Source organism: Panthera uncia, chromosome D4, assembly GCF_023721935.1.
Source record: "Panthera uncia isolate 11264 chromosome D4, Puncia_PCG_1.0, whole genome shotgun sequence".
Lineage (NCBI taxonomy): Eukaryota > Metazoa > Chordata > Mammalia > Carnivora > Felidae > Panthera > Panthera uncia.
Window position 1 is genome coordinate 41,184,118 of NC_064807.1, and position 19,744 is coordinate 41,203,861.

Below are 19,744 nucleotides of genomic sequence, written 5' to 3' on the forward strand. Positions count from 1 at the left end.
TTATAAATGTCTATGCGCCAAATACCCGAGCCCCCAGATATATAAAACAATTACTCATAAACATAAGCAACCTTATTGATAAGAATGTGGTCATTGCAGGGGACTTTAACACCCCACTTACAGAAATGGATAGATCATCTAGACACACAGTCAATAAAGAAACAAGGGCCCTGAATGATACATTGGATCAGATGGACTTGACAGATATATTTAGAACTCTGCATCCCAAAGCAACAGAATATACTTTCTTCTCGAGTGCACATGGAACATTCTCCAAGATAGATCATATACTGGGTCACAAAACAGCCCTTCATAAGTTTACAAGAATTGAAATTATACCATGCATACTTTCAGACCACAATGCTATGAAGCTTGAAATCAACCACAGGAAAAAGTCTGGAAAACCTCCAAAAGCATGGAGGTTAAAGAACACCCTACTAACGAATGAGTGGGTCAAGCAGGCAATTAGAGAAGAAATGAAAATATACATGGAAACAAACGAAAATGAAAATATAACAATCCAAACGCTTTGGGATGCAGCGAAGGCAGTCCTGAGAGGAAAATACATTGCAATCCAGGCCTATCTCAAGAAACAAGAAAAATCCCAAATACAAAATCTAACAGCACACCTAAAGGAAATAGAAGCAGAACAGCAAAGGCAGCCTAAACCCAGCAGAAGAAGAGAAATAATAAAGATCAGAGCAGAAATAAACAATATAGAATCTAAAAAAACTGTAGAGCAGATCAACGAAACCAAGAGTTGGTTTTTTGAAAAAATAAACAAAATTGACAAACCTCTAGCCAGGCTTCTCAAAAAGAAAAAGGAGATGACCCAAATAGATAAAACCATGAATGAAAATGGAATGATTACAACCAATCCCTCAGAGATACAAACAATTATCAGGGAATACTATGAAAAATTATATGCCAGCAAATTGGACAACCTGGAAGAAATGGACAAATTTCTAAACACCCACATTCTTCCAAAACTCAATCAGGAGGAAATAGAAAGCTTGAACAGACCCATAACCAGCGAAGAAATTGAATCGGTTATCAAAAATCTCCCAACAAATAAGAGTCCAGGACCAGATGGCTTCCCAGGGGAGTTCTACCAGACGTTTAAAGCAGAGATAATACCTATCCTTCTCAAGCTATTCCAAGAAATAGAAAGGGAAGGAAAACTTCCAGACTCATTCTATGAAGCCAGTATTACTTTGATTCCTAAACCAGACAGAGACCCAGTAAAAAAAGAGAACTACAGGCCAATATCCCTGATGAATATGGATGCAAAAATTCTTAATAAGATACTAGCAAATCGAATTCAACAGCATATAAAAAGAATTATTCACCATGATCAAGTGGGATTCATTCCTGGGATGCAGGGCTGGTTCAACATTTGCAAATCGATCAACGTGATACATCACATTAACAAAAAAAAAGAGAAGAACCATATGATCCTGTCAATCGATGCAGAAAAGGCCTTTGACAAAATCCAGCACCCTTTCTTAATAAAAACCCTTGAGAAAGTCGGGATAGAAGGAACATACTTAAAGATCATAAAGGCCATTTATGAAAAGCCCACAGCTAACATCATCCTCAACGGGGAAAAACTGAGAGCTTTTTCCCTGAGATCAGGAACACGACAGTGATGCCCACTGTCACCGCTGTTGTTTAATATAGTCCTGGAAGTTCTAGCATCAGCAATCAGACAACAAAAGGAAATCAAAGGCATCAAAATTGGCAAAGACGAAGTCAAGCTTTCGCTTTTTGCAGATGACATGATATTATACATGGAAAATCCGATAGACTCCACCAAAAGTCTGCTAGAACTGATACATGAATTCAGCAAAGTTGCAGGATACAAAATCAATGTGCAGAAATCAGTTGCATTCTTATACACTAACAATGAAGCAACAGAAAGACAAATGAAGAAACTGATCCCATTCACAATTGCACCAAGAAGCATAAAATACTTAGGAATAAATCTAACCAAAGATGTAAAAGATCTGTATGCTGAAAACTATAGAAAGCTTATGCAGGTAATTGAAGAAGATATAAAGAAATGGAAAGACATTCCCTGCTCATGGATTGGAAGAATAAATATTGTCAAAATGTCAATACTACCCAAAGCTATCTACACATTCAATGCAATCCCAATCAAAATTGCACCAGCATTCTTCTCGAAACTAGAACAAGCAATCCTAAAATTCATATGGAACCACAAAAGGCCCCGAATAGCCAAAGTAATTTTGAAGAAGAAGACCAAAGCAGGAGGCATCACAATCCCAGACTTTAGCCTCTACTACAAAGCTGTCATCATCAAGTCAGCATGGTATTGGCATGAAAACAGACACATAGACCAATGGAATAGAATAGAAACCCCAGAACTAGACCCACAAACGTATGGCCAACTCATCTTTGACAAAGCAGGAAAGAACATCCAATGGAAAAAAGACAGTCTCTTTAACAAATGGTGCTGGGAGAACTGGACAGCAACATGCAGAAGGTTGAAACTAGACCACTTTCTCACACCATTCACAAAAATAAACTCAAAATGGATAAAGGACCTGAATGTGAGACAGGAAACCATCAAAACCTTAGAGGAGAAAGCAGGAAAAGACCTCTCTGACCTCAGCCGTAGCAATCTCTTACTCGGCACATCCCCAAAGGCAAGGGAATTAAAAGCAAAAGTGAATTACTGGGACCTTATGAAGATAAAAAGCTTCTGCACAGCAAAGGAAACAACCAACAAAACTAAAAGGCAACCAACGGAATGGGAAAAGATATTTGCAAATGACACATCGGACAAAGGGCTAGTATCCAAAATCTATAAAGAGCTCATCAAACTCCACACCCGAAAAACAAATAACCCAGTGAAGAAATGGGCAGAAAACATGAATAGACACTTCTCTAAAGAAGACATCCGGATGGCCAACAGGCACATGAAAAGATGTTCAACGTCGCTCCTTATCAGGGAAATACAAATCAAAACCACACTCAGATATCACCTCACGCCAGTCAGAGTGGCCAAAATGAACAAATCAGCAGACTATAGATGCTGGAGAGGATGTGGAGAAACAGGAACCCTCTTGCACTGTTGGTGGGAATGCAAATTGGTGCAGCCGCTCTGGAAAGCAGTGTGGAGGTTCCTCAGAAAATTAAAAATAGACCTACCCTATGACCCAGCAATAGCACTGCTAGGAATTTATCCAAGGGATACAGGAGTACTGATGCATAGGGGCACCTGTACCCCAATGTTTATAGCGGCACTCTCAACAATAGCCAAATTATGGAAAGAGCCTAAATGTCCATCAACTGATGAATGGATAAAGAAATTGTGGTTTATATACACGATGGAATACTACGTGGCAATGAGAAAAAATGAAATATGGCCTTTTGTAGCAACATGGATGGAACTGGAGAGTGTGATGCTAAGTGAAATAAGCCATACAGAGAAAGACAGATACCATATGGTTTCACTCTTATGTGGATCCTGAGAAACATAACAGAAACCCATGGGGGAGGGGAAGGCAAAAAAACAAAAAAGAGGTTAGAGTGGGAGAGAGCCAAAGCATAAGAGACTGTTAAAAACTGAGAACAAGTTGAGGGTTGATGGGGGGTGGGAGGGAGGGCAGGGTGGGTGATGGGTATTGAGGAGGGCACCTTTTGGGATGAGCACTGGGTGTTGTATGGAAACCAATTTGACAGTAAATTTCATATATTAAAAAATAAAAAATAAAAAATAAAAAAAATAAATAAATAAATAAAAAAAAAAGAGGTGGAGTTGGAAGTTTGGAGCAGAGGACTATGACTCAAACCCTCATTAGGGTTGTAGTTGAGATGTCTGTAGTATTTTTCCTGAGTTGTCTGAATAAGTTGGGTGTATTATGTGTCTCCTTTCCTTTATGATTTTTATTTCTTAGAGGGGGATGGTGGTGATTATGATATACCAGTATCACTTTACTGAATCTGTATATTGCACAAAAGATGCACAAAGCCATAATTGTGGGGAAAACGTTCTAGGCACTTTCTTATTTGGATATACTTTTCTTTATTGATGTATGACAGAGTTGTCCAAGCTATATTTCTTTTTTTTTTTTTTAACGTTTATTTATTTTTGAGACAGAGAGAGACAGAGCATGAACGGGGGAGGGGCAGAGAGAGAGGGAGACACAGAATCGGAAGCAGGCTCCAGGCTCTGAGCCATTAGCCCAGAGTCCGATGCGGGGCTCGAACTCACGGACCGCGAGATCGTGACCCGAGCTGAAGTCGGACGCTTAACCAACTGAGCCACCCAGGCGCCCCCAAGCTATATTTCTTTATGGGTTTATGTCTTTGGAATTCATAATTATTTGTATATGTATTGAATATTCATGTCACTCACTATGATATGAAACATTGTTGTGAACTCAACCTCAAATAATTTTTATCCTGAATTAGAGTATAAATAAATATCAGTACTTGTATAATAAGGTACATGCTTATAATGCATACAGAGCATCCAAATTTATAACTAGAACTTGCATAAAGTGCTAGCCAGTTAGGTTTCCTAACCAAAAGTTTTGTCTGAATAGCTAATGATTCTATAATTACATGGAGGGTGGACTAAATGGCTATATGGATAGTGGGCTAAATTACAGGGAGATAGGATTAAATGAGTTGGGAATTTTTCTTAGACATTACTTGTGAATCTCCTACAAAAAATAAAAAAATAAAAGTCAAGATAGTGCAGTCATAATTTGGATTAGAAATGTCAAAGTTAGGGGCACCTGGGTAGCTCAGTTGGTTAAGCACCCAACTTCAGCTCAGATCATGATCTCACGGTTCATGGGTTCAGATGCCCCATTGGGCTCTGTGCTGACAGCTCAGAGCCTGGAGCCTGCTTCAGATTCTGTCTGGGTCTCCCACTCCCTCTGACCCTCCTGCTCTGTCCTCCCCTGCTCATGCTCATGCTCTGTCTCTGTCTCTGTCTCCCTCTCTCTCTCTCAAAAAGAAATAAATATTAAAAAAAAAAAAAAGAAATGTCAAAGTCAGAATCCTGAAATTGGATTGGTTGATACACCTGGATTACTAGTGTTCCCAGACCCTTAGCAGAAGCAAGTGTAAATTATCTCTGTAAGATGATACAACAATTCTGTCCTCAAATTATATCCACAGTTTTTCAAATTAATATCCCACATATAGTCAGACATATTAAGTATTAAGAATAAAAACTAAAGACCTAAGAACTGGACTTGATGGGAAAAGACCCAATTATTTGCCTATAATATAATTAATTTGCATAGAAAACTCAAAATAACTTACAGAAACACTTTTCAAATTCATTAGTGGGTTTATTTAGTACACTTGGTAGATGCAATGTTAGTGAATAAAATTCAACTGCACTTTTATTTCAGCAAAAATTTAGGAAGTGGACTTAATATATAGAAATAATATCATTTATAATATGACTAAATATATGAAGCGTATGTGTAATGAAAGCTGTGTGTTACCTCTGTGCAGAAAAGTGGAAAACATTACTGACACAAATAAAGGGTCTAATAGGGATATACAAAGGTCATGGTTTAGAAGGTTCAATATGATAAAGATGTCAATTCTCTCCAAATAGGTACTGAGATTTAGAATAATGCAGATTATCAACAACAGAAAACCATTACTACCTCCAGACCAGAAGGAGCAAGGAGAGAAGCTCAAACCAGATCTTGTGAAAAGTCTGTCCTGGAGAGAGTTTGCCTAACAGATGTGTCTTTAGACAGGGGAACAGAGACACTGCCGACTGTGGTTCAGCATAGTGGGAGCCAGGGAAAGAAATACCTTGACACAATTTTGTCTCCTTTACCCTCTCTAATCACCAGCCAGCACTTCTAACTGATCAAATTCAGTCAGAGGCTGAGGACAAGGAGCCAGTGTAATGCAGTCTGTAGAGGTTGGCCTCTAGGCTAGAGTATTAGAGAGTAGGAAGACATAATGAACATTGGAGAATATATGGTACATTCTCCATTACCGCTCTTTTCCTGGACATTTATTGCTTATTAAGTTTTTGGTATAAACTTTAGAATAAACTTGCATATTTCTTGTTTGGTATTTCATTAGAGCATCAAATTTACAAGTAAGCCTGAGAATTGACATCTTTATGATGCCAATCTTCCTGTCCCAGAGGGTGGTATGCCATTCCATTTGTTTCAGTGCCTTTGTATCCTTAGAAATTTGTTTTAAGTTTCTAATGAGTTTTGACATTTCTTGTTAAATTTATTCCTAGCTATTTCATGTTTTTGTTACTATTTTAAATGGGATATTTCCTTCCCCTGTAGTTTACAACTGATTTTCCTTTCATTGCTTATAGTTTTTTGCTGTACATGTTTTGATGTGCTATGATTTGGTGGGTAAAGTGTTCACAGTTCTTTTGTTTTTACTGTGAATTTCACTTTTACTTTTTTGCATGTAAATATTTTCCTTGGATTCTAATTCTTCTGAAATTAATATTGCTGTTCTTTATTTTTGTTTACATTTTTATGATAAACAAAACAAGTATATAATCATTTAGGATAATGATACATGTGAATTATTAAAAATAATTCATGCATAAATTATATTAAAAATAATAATAAAAAGAAAAAATAGCGCATGAAGTATAGAAAAGTACAAAGAAGATAGAGGAAAAATACTACACTTAAAATACAACTCCAGACAAGTAAAAGCCATTAAAATTTTGTGAGATCATTCTAGATTTTTCTCAATTTATATTTATAGATTAAATATTAGGTGGATAGAAATTTTTAGATAAAAGGGACTATACTGAACGTGTTCTTTTAATAAGTAATAACTTCAGCTTTTTATGATATGATGGAACAATGAGACACTGATATGAAATTGAGGGAATTATTAAACCTTTCTCTATAAAAAGCACTGACTCTCTCTAAAGCTAAGAAGGAAATGGCATGAAAAACTTTGGAGGTCAATCTCATTATGTATTTTTTTAATCCACATTTCATCTTTAGTTCATTTTGAGACCTGCTGTGTAAACTTTGGAAAATAGAACATACATTCAACCATTTTAACTCCTGATTTTGCAACTTGAGATATATGACACTTGTAACCAAAGTGACCAAAGATGTTTAGGATTAGTTCTGTATTTTGCTTCAGTGCTCATCACCTAACTTTTTACTTTTGATGTGTTCATTCCTTCACTCTGTTTTGATTCACCTCAGGGGCTCATTTTTATTTATTTATTTATTTTTCTTTTTAAATATAATTTATTGTCAAATTGGTTTCCATACAACACCCAGTGCTCATCCCAACATCAGGCGCTTATTTTTAAAAAAAATTTTTAACATTTTTATTTATTTTTGAGAGACAGAGACAGAGCATGAGTCGGGGAGGGGCAGAGAGAGAGGGAGACACAGAATCTGAAGCAGGCTCCAGGTTCCAAGCTGTCAGCACAGAGCCCCATGCAGGGCTCGAACCCACAAATTGTGAGATCATGACCTGAGCTGAAGTCGGACGCTCAACCGACTGAGCCACCCAGTCGCCAGGGGCTCTTTTTTAATAGGGCCTTCCCTGTTGCTAGAGTATGCTTTCTCCCCCAGTGTCCTCGTGTTTAGCCATGTGACTTATTTTGGCCTGTGAGACAAGAGTGAAAGTAATATATGCCATGTCCTAATGTTTTAAAAGAAGCATTGCTTGATTTGCCTTTGCTTTTCGTCCTCTGCCACCAGAATAGTATATTCCTAATATAGTCTGCTGCTGCAGTTTGAGTCTTAAGATAGAGGAAAGCCACATGTAATGTGAGCAAGCAGTAAATCTTTGTTTTTATAAACCATCCAGATTTTTTTTAACTGCAGAATAACCTAGAGAAGCTGCCGGAAACCCTCTGTCAGTCTTTGGTATCAAACTTGATCTCCACAGGGATATTCCTAATTTATCCCATGGCCCACTCAATCCCTTAGATAGCATCACTGTAACTAAAAAATCACCGGATTTATCTTTCAGGCATCCAGTATTTTTAACAGCACTTGACATTCTTCTTGAGGAAATGTTGTCGGTTCTCAGAGCTGTCTCAAGTCTCTCATACTTTCCTTGACTCCTTTTTATCTGTGTCTACAGGAAATTCTCAAGTTTGAACCTACCAATTAACTTTATTTTCCATAGCTTTTATTTTCCTTATAACTGTAATTATACATTTTGATGTTATTAGGGTATCTTTCCTTTTTAACAGTATCTCTTTATGTTATCCTTTTCATTTCATCCATTCAACAACTGTCTTATCCCATATATCCTAGCAAACAGAGCATGAGGGAAGGATTAAGTCCTGATTGCTTACTTAGGAGATTCAATTCCAGGGGTAAGTGAGTGAGAGAAAGAGAGAGAAGAATGAGGCAAGCAAGGATAAAGAGTAATTCAAGGAAATGCACTATTGTGCTGGCTACTGCTTTGTGATGAACCATGAAGAGATAGCAGGTGCACTGAATTTGCTACCCAGGGTGATTCTGAACAGGCTGTAGGAGAGAAACGATGCTCTAGAGCAATCCATCGGATGGAAAAAGAAAACAAGTTACCTGTCTGTTTTCTTCTTGTGTTTTGTCTTACATTGATAAAAGTTTGCTGCATATACCATGCCTGTGTTGTAGCATTTTATCCTAATCTGGAAATGGTACAAGGAGACACACACGCTAGGCGTGCAGCTGGTTGACTTCAAGCAGTGGAGCCAGATGAGCTGTATAAATTTCATAGGCTTAAGTGGCAGTTAATAGGCTGAGACAGAGCAAGGGAATGAGAGTCTAAGAGGCAGGTATAGACTGAATCTGGAAATATGCATAAGATGTATATAATACACCAACAACTACAATAAGGGACAGGAATTACCTTAGGTGCTCTGTTTGTAGTAGTGAACAAAAAAGTTCCTACCTTCACAGAGGCTTTATTAAGATCATCCTTACATCTTGTCTTTCTATTGATAATTCAGAGAAGTATGATTTCTTTTTTATACATTTTCTAGACCTTCCTTCTAATTCCTTTAGTAATTTCTACTCAGAGGTATACTTTTCCTCCGAGTATGTACAATAAACTTTCTTTTTTCTTAATTCTTAGTACTCCCCTTTTTTAGTAAGTCCAGTTTTTCTTTACTTGTTTTCAAACGAGGAAAGATCTAGACAAATTAAGTGTTTGCTAGTGGTCCAGACGTGTGCCTTTTGTAAGCTTTATTGCTTACTTTGATACTAATCAAATTCCACATTTCGTATTTGCAACAATGGTGTACATCCCATTGCATCTACTTTTCAAGTAGAAAGAAGAGAAAGAAACTTATCTCGATAGTGTAAGATTATGCTTCCATTCCACTTACTGGGAGTATGCCTAGGACATGCATGGGATGAGAGACAGGGGTATGCTATTCCCTTAGTTGATTTTTAATTTTTTTTTAACGTTTATTTATTTTGGAGACAGAGAGAGACAGAGCATGAACGGGGGAGGGGCAGAGAGAGAGGGAGACACAGAGTCGGAGGCAGGCTCCAGGCTCCGAGCCATCAGCCCAGAGCCCGACGCGGGGCTCGAACTCGCGGACCGCGAGATCGTGACCTGAGCCGAAGTCGGCCGCCCAACCGACTGAGCCACCCAGGTGCCCCCCCTTAGTTGATTTTTAATCCTCAGGTGCCTCATAGTGTGAGCATTTCCCTATTCTTGAGTATGTTTTTTTCTGACTAAAGATACATACATTTTGTTCCACATGACCCTTAAATGCAAGCCAGCTACTGATCTTCTCTTTAAGAAATAACAAATATTTCTAGCATTGGAAGAGAAGTAAATTTGCTGTGTTTCACATTGCACTGAAAGATGGTATGTTTTCTCATTATGTCCCCGTTCTAAATGCAACATTTACTTGGGTTTCCAAACATATATCTTGACTATATACTGAGATAGAATTTTATTATACATCTATTGCCTATCTTATTTGATAATTTTTACCAGTATTATTCTGGAAACGGCAGTACTCAGCAAGCATTCTTACTATGGGTCTCTCTTCCCCTTCTCATGTGAGCATTGTATATCCTGCAGGCATTGTGCCATTATTGATTCTCTTCTCTCTCCTCTCTCGTTTTTGGACTGTTATTTACTGCAGGTTTTAGTTTTTTTAAATAAATAGTTTTTTAAAATAAGTTTCAAAAAGATGATGCTATAGTCTGAATGTATCCACCCGAAATAATATGTTGGAATCCTAACGCCTAATGTGATGGCATTAGGAGGAGGGGTTTTGGGGGATGTTTAGGTCATGAGGATAGAGCCCTCATGAATGGGAATAGTGTTCTTCTAAAAGAGACCTCCCCGAGCTGCCGAATGTCTGTCTACCTTGTGAGGATACAAGAAGTCTCTGACCCAGAAGAGAGCCCTGACTGGGCACTCTGATCCCTGACTTCCAGACTCCACAACTATGAGAAATAAGTTTCTGTTGTCTGTAAACTACCCAATGTATGATATTTTGTGATAGCGGCCTGAAAGGACTGAGACAGACAGTGTATGTTCATGTATCTGTATGGATGGAGGGATTGTTGTGCTATTTGGAAAACGATATTCCAAACTTCTAAAAATAGAGCTCATTTCTCCCATATTAATATTTATCATCTTCAACAACTGTTTGCATATCTCCTTTGTTCCTTCTTTTAAGACTTACCTTATAGAAATTAATTTTTAGTTTGAGGTTATAGTTTTTAAAAAGTTGCATTAAAAAATACAGTCTCCAGAATACATATTATAATGTGTTGTTCTGTGAAATGTATTTCTTTTTTTTTTTTTTTTTAATTTTTTTTTTTTCAACGTTTTTTAATTTATTTTTGGGACAGAGAGAGACATAGCATGAACGGGGGAGGGGCAGAGAGAGAGGGAGACACAGAATCGGAAACAGGCTCCAGGCTCCGAGCCATCAGCCCAGAGCCTGACGCGGGGCTCGAACTCACGGACCGTGAGATCGTGACCTGGCTGAAGTCGGACGCTTAACCGACTGCGCCACCCAGGCGCCCCTGTGAAATGTATTTCTATAAATATTTTTCTCTTCAAATTGAATATACAAAATATGTTCCAATTTTATGTGATCTGTTTCACATGGGATTCCCTACCATGGAACTCTGGCAACCCCTATACCAGGAAGTAGGGTTTTCCTGGACCCTTAGTGCCTTCATTACTACCACTACCAGTTCATTTGTTCTCCTCCTTACCAGTTGCACCCGGGATTGGTTGGAATCACTGTTTTCACCTTGTGTTGCTCTCCTTCCTTCTACCTTTTTTTTTTTTTTTTGCCTTATCTTTTCCTTCAGTCTGGATTAGAAGAGTCACAGGAATCCCCACCCAGATCTCTGAGGTTGCAAACTAGTGGTGCTTTAAGAAACTTTGGTTTGAAATTTAATCTGCCTTTTGGGATTCCTTTTAATGCATCTGAAGTTCTGTATAATATGCAATGAAAGGCTGACTTACCCTGTATTCAAAACTGATAACTATTGTTGGCATCAGTACTTATCAATTCTTGGAACTGAAGTGTAACTTAATTTCAATAAGAAGGTGGTGCTATGTCTGTATATCCAAGGTTTTTATTACTATCAAGCTATAAAAGAAAATTGATAAGTATTTGGCTTTGAAAGTCATAGTAGTTCTATCAATACTTTCTAGGTGTATGTGATAAATATTAAATAACTTTATATGTTATTTCTTTCATTAATATGTTTGCCTGCAGTAAAAAATAATAGATAAAAAAACTGGAAGACGATCTATAACTTAGATGAACACAGTTATTTAACTGAGATGGTCTTTATTCATGCTTGTCCCTGTTTATGGCTCGCTTTGCACAGGAAGGAGTTGCAGGAGCTGCAGAACCTATACAAACAGAACAGTGCGCACACAGCACAGCAAGCGGAGCTGATCCAGCAGCTCCAGGTTCTGAACATGGACACACAGAAAGTACTGAGGAATCAGGAAGACGTCCACACAGCCGAAAGCATATCATATCAAAAAGTATGCTTCTATTCTGTCATAAAAATGTAAATGTATATGGATGCACTTATACAAATATATAGAATTCAATTTTTTTTCAGATTTCAACATTTCTTTATTACTACTCCCTTTTACATATGTTTCTTCAAAATTAAAAATGAAATACAGCTCAATTTGGTAATATGTAAAATTTTGTGACTTTTCTATATGGCTGTTAAAGCTGAAACATTTAAGATATAGATGCAAATTTACTCTGTAGGATATTGTTTTTATAAATTGGAATTTCAATATCTACTATGAAACATACTGTGACTGTAGCCCCCAAACCAGAAAGGACTTGGGGAATGGAATTTCTCAGCCTTGTATTATGAGAAATCACTCCTCTGTTATGATTATAGTTTATGACCTAAAGCAGTCTTTCATTATAGAATTGTGCATTGTTTCATTGGCATATCTGCACAGACACAAATGGGTATGCTGAGGAAGGCTTCAGGGTCAGTATTTTCCAAGGATGTTTCTCTTTTTTGTCTGCTTCTTTTAAGTAGTCATTTTACTTTACAGTTGTTTTAGGAACCACTTAAGAAGGCTTACCCAGCTATTTAGGCATGCTGACTGACTCAGCAACAATAATTATGGCTAGTAATTAAAAAAACCACCTTTATTGAATTCTTTATGTTTTGTGTAGTGTACCAAGTTATTTATAGAAATAATTTGGTTTCTGTATAGGTCAATCTCATAAGATTGATTTTATTCCTTTTTAATAGTTGAGGCAGCCAAGGCTTAGAGTGGTTAAATAGTGCAATCTGTGTTGTTGTTTTCTATTTAACTCCCTCTTCTAAAAAAGGACCATGAAAATCCAATACCTATAATTAACATTTTTATGTTAGTAGTAATAGTAAATAACTATTAAGTAAACGTTAAGCACTTATTTTTAAATAATGCTTTGGAACAGTGGTTTTCAATCTGTGTTCTGTGTTCCTCTAGAGTTTCCCTCAGGATGCAGATGATAAGGAGGGAAGGGTAGGGCCTGTTCTCTCCACTTAGAATAGAGCCGCTTCCTCTTTTTGTTCTGTATGGTGGGATTGCCTATTTTGCTTTTGCCTCCAAACCAGGCTCCATTACTAAAATGACTTGGAAAATTGGATCTTATTAGTAACTTTAATTTTTTCATCCTTTTCACTTGTATATTTGCCTCAAATATTTCTTTTTCTTTCTTAATTTTTGCTTAAAAGCCCCCCACCCATGGCAATTTATATTCAAATACATCTTTAAGGTTGCTTGGTAATAACCTCATAACCCTTTTCTCTTATATGCTAATATTTCTTTTACTCTTTCTACTCTCAGCAAGAAAGAACTTGCTAAAGAGGAAAAAAAGCAGTGTTTCCTTGGCTATTTCATTTTTCAATCTTGTGTTCTAAGAATTTTTTTAGTTGCTTGACTAAAAATTTAAGACAAAATGTTTCAGCCTTAATTCTACTTTTTGGCTGATTTTCTTTAGCGATACCTACATAGAGCAACCATCTCTTTTATAACCTACTTGAGAACTTTTGTAGATTCTTAATCATTTCACACAATTGAATACTTAAACATTTTATTTATTTTTTTTTAATTTTTTTTTTTAACGTTTATTTATTTTTGAGACAGGGAGAGACAGCATGAACGGGGGAGGGTCAGAGCAAGAGGGAGACACAGAATCTGAAACAGGCTCCAGGCTCTGAGCTGTCAGCACAGAGCCCGACGCGGGGCTCGAACTCACAGACCGTGAGATCATGACCTGAGCCGAAGTCGGATGCTTAACCGACTGAGCCACCCAGGCGCCCCAATACTTAAACATTTTAAATTAAAATAATTATTACCAAAGTATTAGATGCTTGTGATAAATTCTTAAATAATACAGGAGTGTATGAAATAAAAATATAAAGTATTCTGCCTGCCTACCTGAAGCCCTTGCCCCAGAAGTAACCACTCTTAATATTTGAATGTATCTGAGAATTTCTCTAGGAGAACAGAATATTTTAAAATTATTTTCTTTGTTAATTATACAAACATTACAAGAATACATTATTATAAGAAACAGAAATAATAGTATAGAAGTCCTGATACTGCTAGTCTAACAGACTCGAATACCCTTCCACTCACCCCAATTCATTTCATCTGTCCCCAGGGATAATCATCTGAGTAGTCATTCCAGACCCTTTTCATGCATTAGATATTAGATGTGTGTGTACATACACACATAATCACAAATCGAGGCATGTTATAATTTTAATATTTATTAACTTACTGTTCTTTAACTTGTCATTTTCAAAAATGTGCACTGGATGTATTTCCACTACAATACATAGAGTTCTGGCTCTTCTCCTGCTCCTCTTTGTCCTCCAGCATGAACATATATAGTGTGGATTTATAATTTGATGATTATTACGGTCTTCCTCTCCAACTTTTTGTTGTTACCAACTTTCTCATAGAAGGAGATGTTCCCCATCTCTTCTATAGCATCATTTCCTTACTGGACCATTCCTAACCACATATAAACAGGCCGTGATGTCTCTGATCTGGGGAAAAGAACAAAACAAACAATAAAAAACATGTATTGACCCTCACTATATATATATTCCTTCCTTCTCTTTCCTTTTCCTTTTCCAGCAGTATTCCTTGAAAAACTTAAGTTTTCTTGAAGTTCACCTCTCTTGTTCTCTCTTGAACCAACTCCAGTCAAGTTTTTACCCCTTTCATTCACTCTTCTAAAATTTCTCCTCTCAGAATTACTTGTGACCACCACATTGCTCAATTCAGTGATCATATATCAATCCTCATTTAATGTATCAGCAACATATGTCTTAGTTGATGACTCGCTGTTCCTTGAAATACCTTCTTTCCCCCACCCCCTCTGCTGACTTGCAGTGCACTACGGTTGTATAGTTTTCTTCCTTCAATTCTAGCTGTTCCTTTTCTGTTTCTTTCACATCTTTTCCTAGTCTCCATGTTGTCTAAATGTTAAAATGTCCCAGGCCCTAATTATAGGATGTCTTTTTTTTCCTGTGTTTAAATTCACACCCTATGTGATTTTATCCAGTCACCTAGGCTTTCAAAATCATAATTGTCCATATGATGACTCCCACATTTGATTATCTACTCTGGATGTCTTGTGTGAACTTCAGGAAAGATATACATACATATATATCTATATATGTATATCTATCTATCTATATATATACACACACACACATATACTCATATATACATATATACACACATATATACATATATATACATATATACACATATATATACATGTATATACATATATACGCATATACACATATATATACATATATATACATATACACACACACACATATATATATATATATATTTTTTTTTTTTGAGAGAGAGAGAGAGCGAGCAAGCATGAGTGCTCATGTGCCCAAGTATGAGCGAGGGAGGGGGCAGAGGGAGAGGCAAAGAGAGAATCTTAAGCAGGCTCCATGCCCAGTGAGGAGCCCAGTGTGGAGCCCAATGCAGGGCTTGATCTCACAACTGTGAGATCATGACCCGAGGCAAAATCAAGTCAGACATTTAACCAGCTAGCTGAGCCACCAGGCGCCATTAGGAAAGAGTATATCTAATTGTGTACTTAACATTTTTTAACTTGTGAGCCTAATAAGCATCTCAGATTTCACACCTTCAAACTAAGCTATTATCTGCTTTGCCTTCAATACATGTCCGAAATTCTGCTACTTCTACTACCCCTGTTGTCACCATTCTGTCCAAACCACTATCAGGTTTCACATGAATTCTTGGAATAGTTTCTCACTTTATTTCTTTCCTCCTGACCTTATCCCCTTTGAGTCCATTATCAACACAGATGTCAGGATGTTCTTGCTAAAACTTAGTAAGTCCTTCCTTCCTTTACCTCCATCCATTGGTTTCCTGTCTCATGAAAAATAAAACTCCAAGTTCTTGCTATAACCTGGGAGACTGTACATGATCTGGCTCTTCATTACCTCTCTGATCTCATTTTTGCAATCTCTTCTCCTTAATCTCTCCACTGCAGCCACACTTAATTCTGTTTTTTTCCCTTGAACATCCAAGTATTCTTCAACCTCAAGTTCTTTGCATTTGCATCCTCTTCCTGAAAGCTCTTCCCCCTGATGTCTGCATAGGTAACCTTTTTACTACCTTTATTCTTCACTTCTTACAGCTTAAAATCTAGTTGATCACTGATAATTGAGTAGCAGGAGTAAGATGATGTTGTATGTATGTATGATGTAAGTAATGTATGTTGTAATAGCAGAAGTACATAGCTTGGACCTTTTCCTATGTTTAGGGATAAGAGACTCCCTTTGATGAAGTGATATATGTGATATTTATTCTGAGAAGATAAGAAGACATCAGTGAAGCAATTTAATTTCTTATAATTCTTCTTATATGAAATCTACCTTAAGTCATAAATTCCCTAGTTAATGTCTTTACCAAATTGGGAGAAGTAGAGCTTATCAAACTCTAATTTGGAGAATTTTGAAACCTTATGCATGTTTCCCCAGGATTATGACAATGCTCCAAGAATCATTCTAGATAATGAGAGGTTTAATGGGAATATATTGTGCTTATGAATAATATAGAGGCAGGAAAAAGGAGCAAACTGACATCTGATGCTAAAGATCTGGCTTAATTTCCCTATTTAGTCTATTTATTGTACTCTCTTTTCTCTACTTTTTTTTTTCTTTTCTCCACTTTGAATTCCTGTTTCTTCCAACTTGTTCCTCAAAAGTTACTTCTTAGAGGTGCTGTATAGGAAATTTAACTGATTTTTTACTTGATACTCATTCTGAAATTTTAATTCTCTTTGTGGTATTTTAATTTTAAAGTTATTTTAGATAATTATAATTGTTCATTCATAAAGTTTTCATTAGTATACTCACCTACACTTAATTCAGAAGTCCTTAATTTATTTATATTTTGTGAATTTTGCCTGAAGTTAGTAGATACTACATTTAATTTTTCTTTGGTAGTCTATGTGTAAATAATTACCCATCAAAACACAGAAAAAACCTTTTATAATTCCATCTCCCAGAGGCAAATGCTGTTTAACATTTTGAATATTTCCTTTCAGTCTTTTAAAGTGCATTTTAACATATCTGTGGATACACTAATATCTTTTATTTCACATTATATTAAAACAATATCATGACATATAACTATTTTGGGAATAGCAATATATTTAACCATATTTCCAGTGTTGATCATGTATGTTGTTTAAATTTTTTACTATTGTAAATAAAGGTGCAATAAACATTTCTTTGTTGTCAGTTCAGATCATTAGTATTCATTAGAGAGTATGAAATATGCAGACACACACACACACACACACACACACACACACACACCTCACACCCAGGCCTAGGAAACCATTCCTTTTATGAAAAAGCTAGTAACATCATATTAATGCTTTACAGTTTACTCTTAGTTCATACATAAAAAAGCCTCATTTAAGTTATTAAATGTTGAGAATGCACAGGACATCATGAAGTTTGAAGGGGACCTGTGGCCACATGAGAGATGATCAGTAAATGTTAAATTGTTGAACCTTAAGGAGTTGTTGTGCAATGATATACCACTTTCGATAATCAGTTTAAAAATCATAGATTCTTACTTGAAAGTAAGAGTATTTTCAAACTTTGCAGGCATATTTTTCTGTCTTAATTTAAATATTCTAGTCCACTTAATTTTTAACTATTTGGGTGAGTAAATAGTTCTAAAGTGGTAAAATATGGAGAAACTAAGAAGACAAGTAGAAAGGCCATCTAGTTGGAGCACAATCATAAATAAACAATATAAGATTTTATGATAAGCCAAGGAGAATCTGTGTTTCCATTTACACACATTATTTTAGAAACACATGATATATAGGCTGAGGCACAATGCAAGTCATATCCAGCAACCATATAGTAATAGTGGTGAACATTTATTGAGCTTATTGTGTATTAGCAACTGGGAAAATGCCTTTTGTGTCACTAAGTCTCACACCAACCCTATATGGTATATTATTATTATTCCTTATTGTTTTATAGATCAAGTATTGAGGCTTAGAATATTGTTTAAAGATGGTAGAATTCAAATCTAGGTGATCTTGGGTCCAGAACCCACAATCTTAAACTCTATTACAAAGCCCACTGTATCATTCAGTTATACATAGAATAATGTGGTCTTAAATGTTCTGTAAATAGATTCTGTAAACTTGCATCATTCATTCTCATCAAAATTCTTTTAATGTTCAGTAACTTTATGTTGGGAAATTTATCTTGATACCTAAGTTAAATGTTACTCAAAAGAGTTCATTGCTGGGTGCCTGGCTGGCTCAGTCAGAAGAGCATGTGACTGGTTCTCAGGGTCATGAATTCCAGTCCGATTTTGGGTGCAGTGCTGACTCCATTACATCCTTTTTGGTGAAGAGGGATCCTCGCATGTTACTATCCTCTGTGCAAAGGGCTGTCATCATTATTCTTCAGCTACTCTTTGTCCTGGTTATAAAAATGTGGTTTCTTTTATTATGCTATGGCATGGCAATTTTTAATTTTTTTAAAATTAAAAAAAATTTATATTCATTTTTGAGAAAGAGAGAGACAGAGAGACAGAGTACGAGTGGGGGAGGGGCAGAGAGAGAGGGAGACACAGAATCTGAAGCAGGCTCCAGGCTCTGAGCTGTCAGCACAGAGCCCAACACAGGGCTTGAACTCATGAACTGTGAGATCATGATCTGAGCTGAAGTCAGATGCTTAACTGACTGAGCCACCCAGGCACCCACAAGTTAGGTCTTCTTAATTTACTATTTCTCATGGAGTTTCTGTTTCCTCTGTGCTCTTTCTTTCAATTCTCTTCTCTTAACTCTTTTTTTTTTTTATTTTTGTTTTCCCTCCATTTCTCCTCCTTTCTCCCATTTATTAAGTTGATTTATTCCATAATATTCATTTCATTATCAGGAAAGATAAAATTAGTTGCCCTCAGTGGTAAGTTGAGGGGAACCTGAAAGGGAGACAAAGGTGAAGAGAGAAAACTGGAAAAAACTTTGACCCCAGGAAAGAGGTGAAGCATATTTTTCCAGAGGTACCCATAACAAATCATTAGTCTTATACACAAAACCTAATAATGTGGAGGGCTCCTCTGGAAGAGACAGACCCATCAAAATAAATAAAAGTAAGCTAGTGTGTTTTCTTCTGTTGAGCCTGTAGCCATTTATAAGTTTTAATTGTTTTTCTACCTTTGCACATCATTTATATACATGTGTGTGATATAACTATAGATAGAGATTGCATAACATTTATAATTTCTAGACCATCTAATATGTTTGGGATACTATATATGTGTTTTATCGCTTTTTGTACTATTTAATGATAATTATATGACACAAGCTAATATCAGTCTGGGAAAATAAGGAGTTAGCTGATGCATTCTTTCTGTTTAAACCGCATGTTAAATCAGAGTTTCTCTTCTCATTTTTCTGCTGCAAACAGATGTGGTTTTCAATTGTAGAAGTTATTGTCTCAGTCAGAGTAACAAATAGTATACTTAATCACTAAATAAGGAAAATTTTATTCTTTAGCCAAATTAGTCATTGGGTCACAGAGCATATGCACTTCCAAAATTGTAAAGGTTCATAAAGTATCTTGTTCCTTAACACTAATAAAAGCAAGGGAAGGAGAGTACTTCAGTAGAAGTCCCTGAAAATTAAAGGGCTTGGAGTTTGGTGTCCTGTTTCTGGAGATAACTT

The 19,744-nt window shown here is 36.4% G+C and overlaps 1 protein-coding gene across 4 annotated transcripts in view; it reads left to right on the plus strand.

Annotated features, from left to right (window-relative positions):
* The window catches only part of CNTLN (centlein), a 323,473-nt gene that overhangs the window by 120,290 nt on the left and 183,439 nt on the right, over positions 1-19,744 (plus strand). For all 4 annotated transcript variants that reach the window (XR_007455010.1, XM_049618615.1, XM_049618453.1 and 1 more), the window contains exon 7: positions 11,836-11,994. Coding sequence is in view for 3 of the 4 variants with exons in the window: in XM_049618615.1 (XP_049474572.1) it covers positions 11,836-11,994 (159 nt within the window). In the remaining variant the exon portion in view is untranslated. The remainder of the gene's footprint in view (positions 1-11,835; positions 11,995-19,744) is intronic.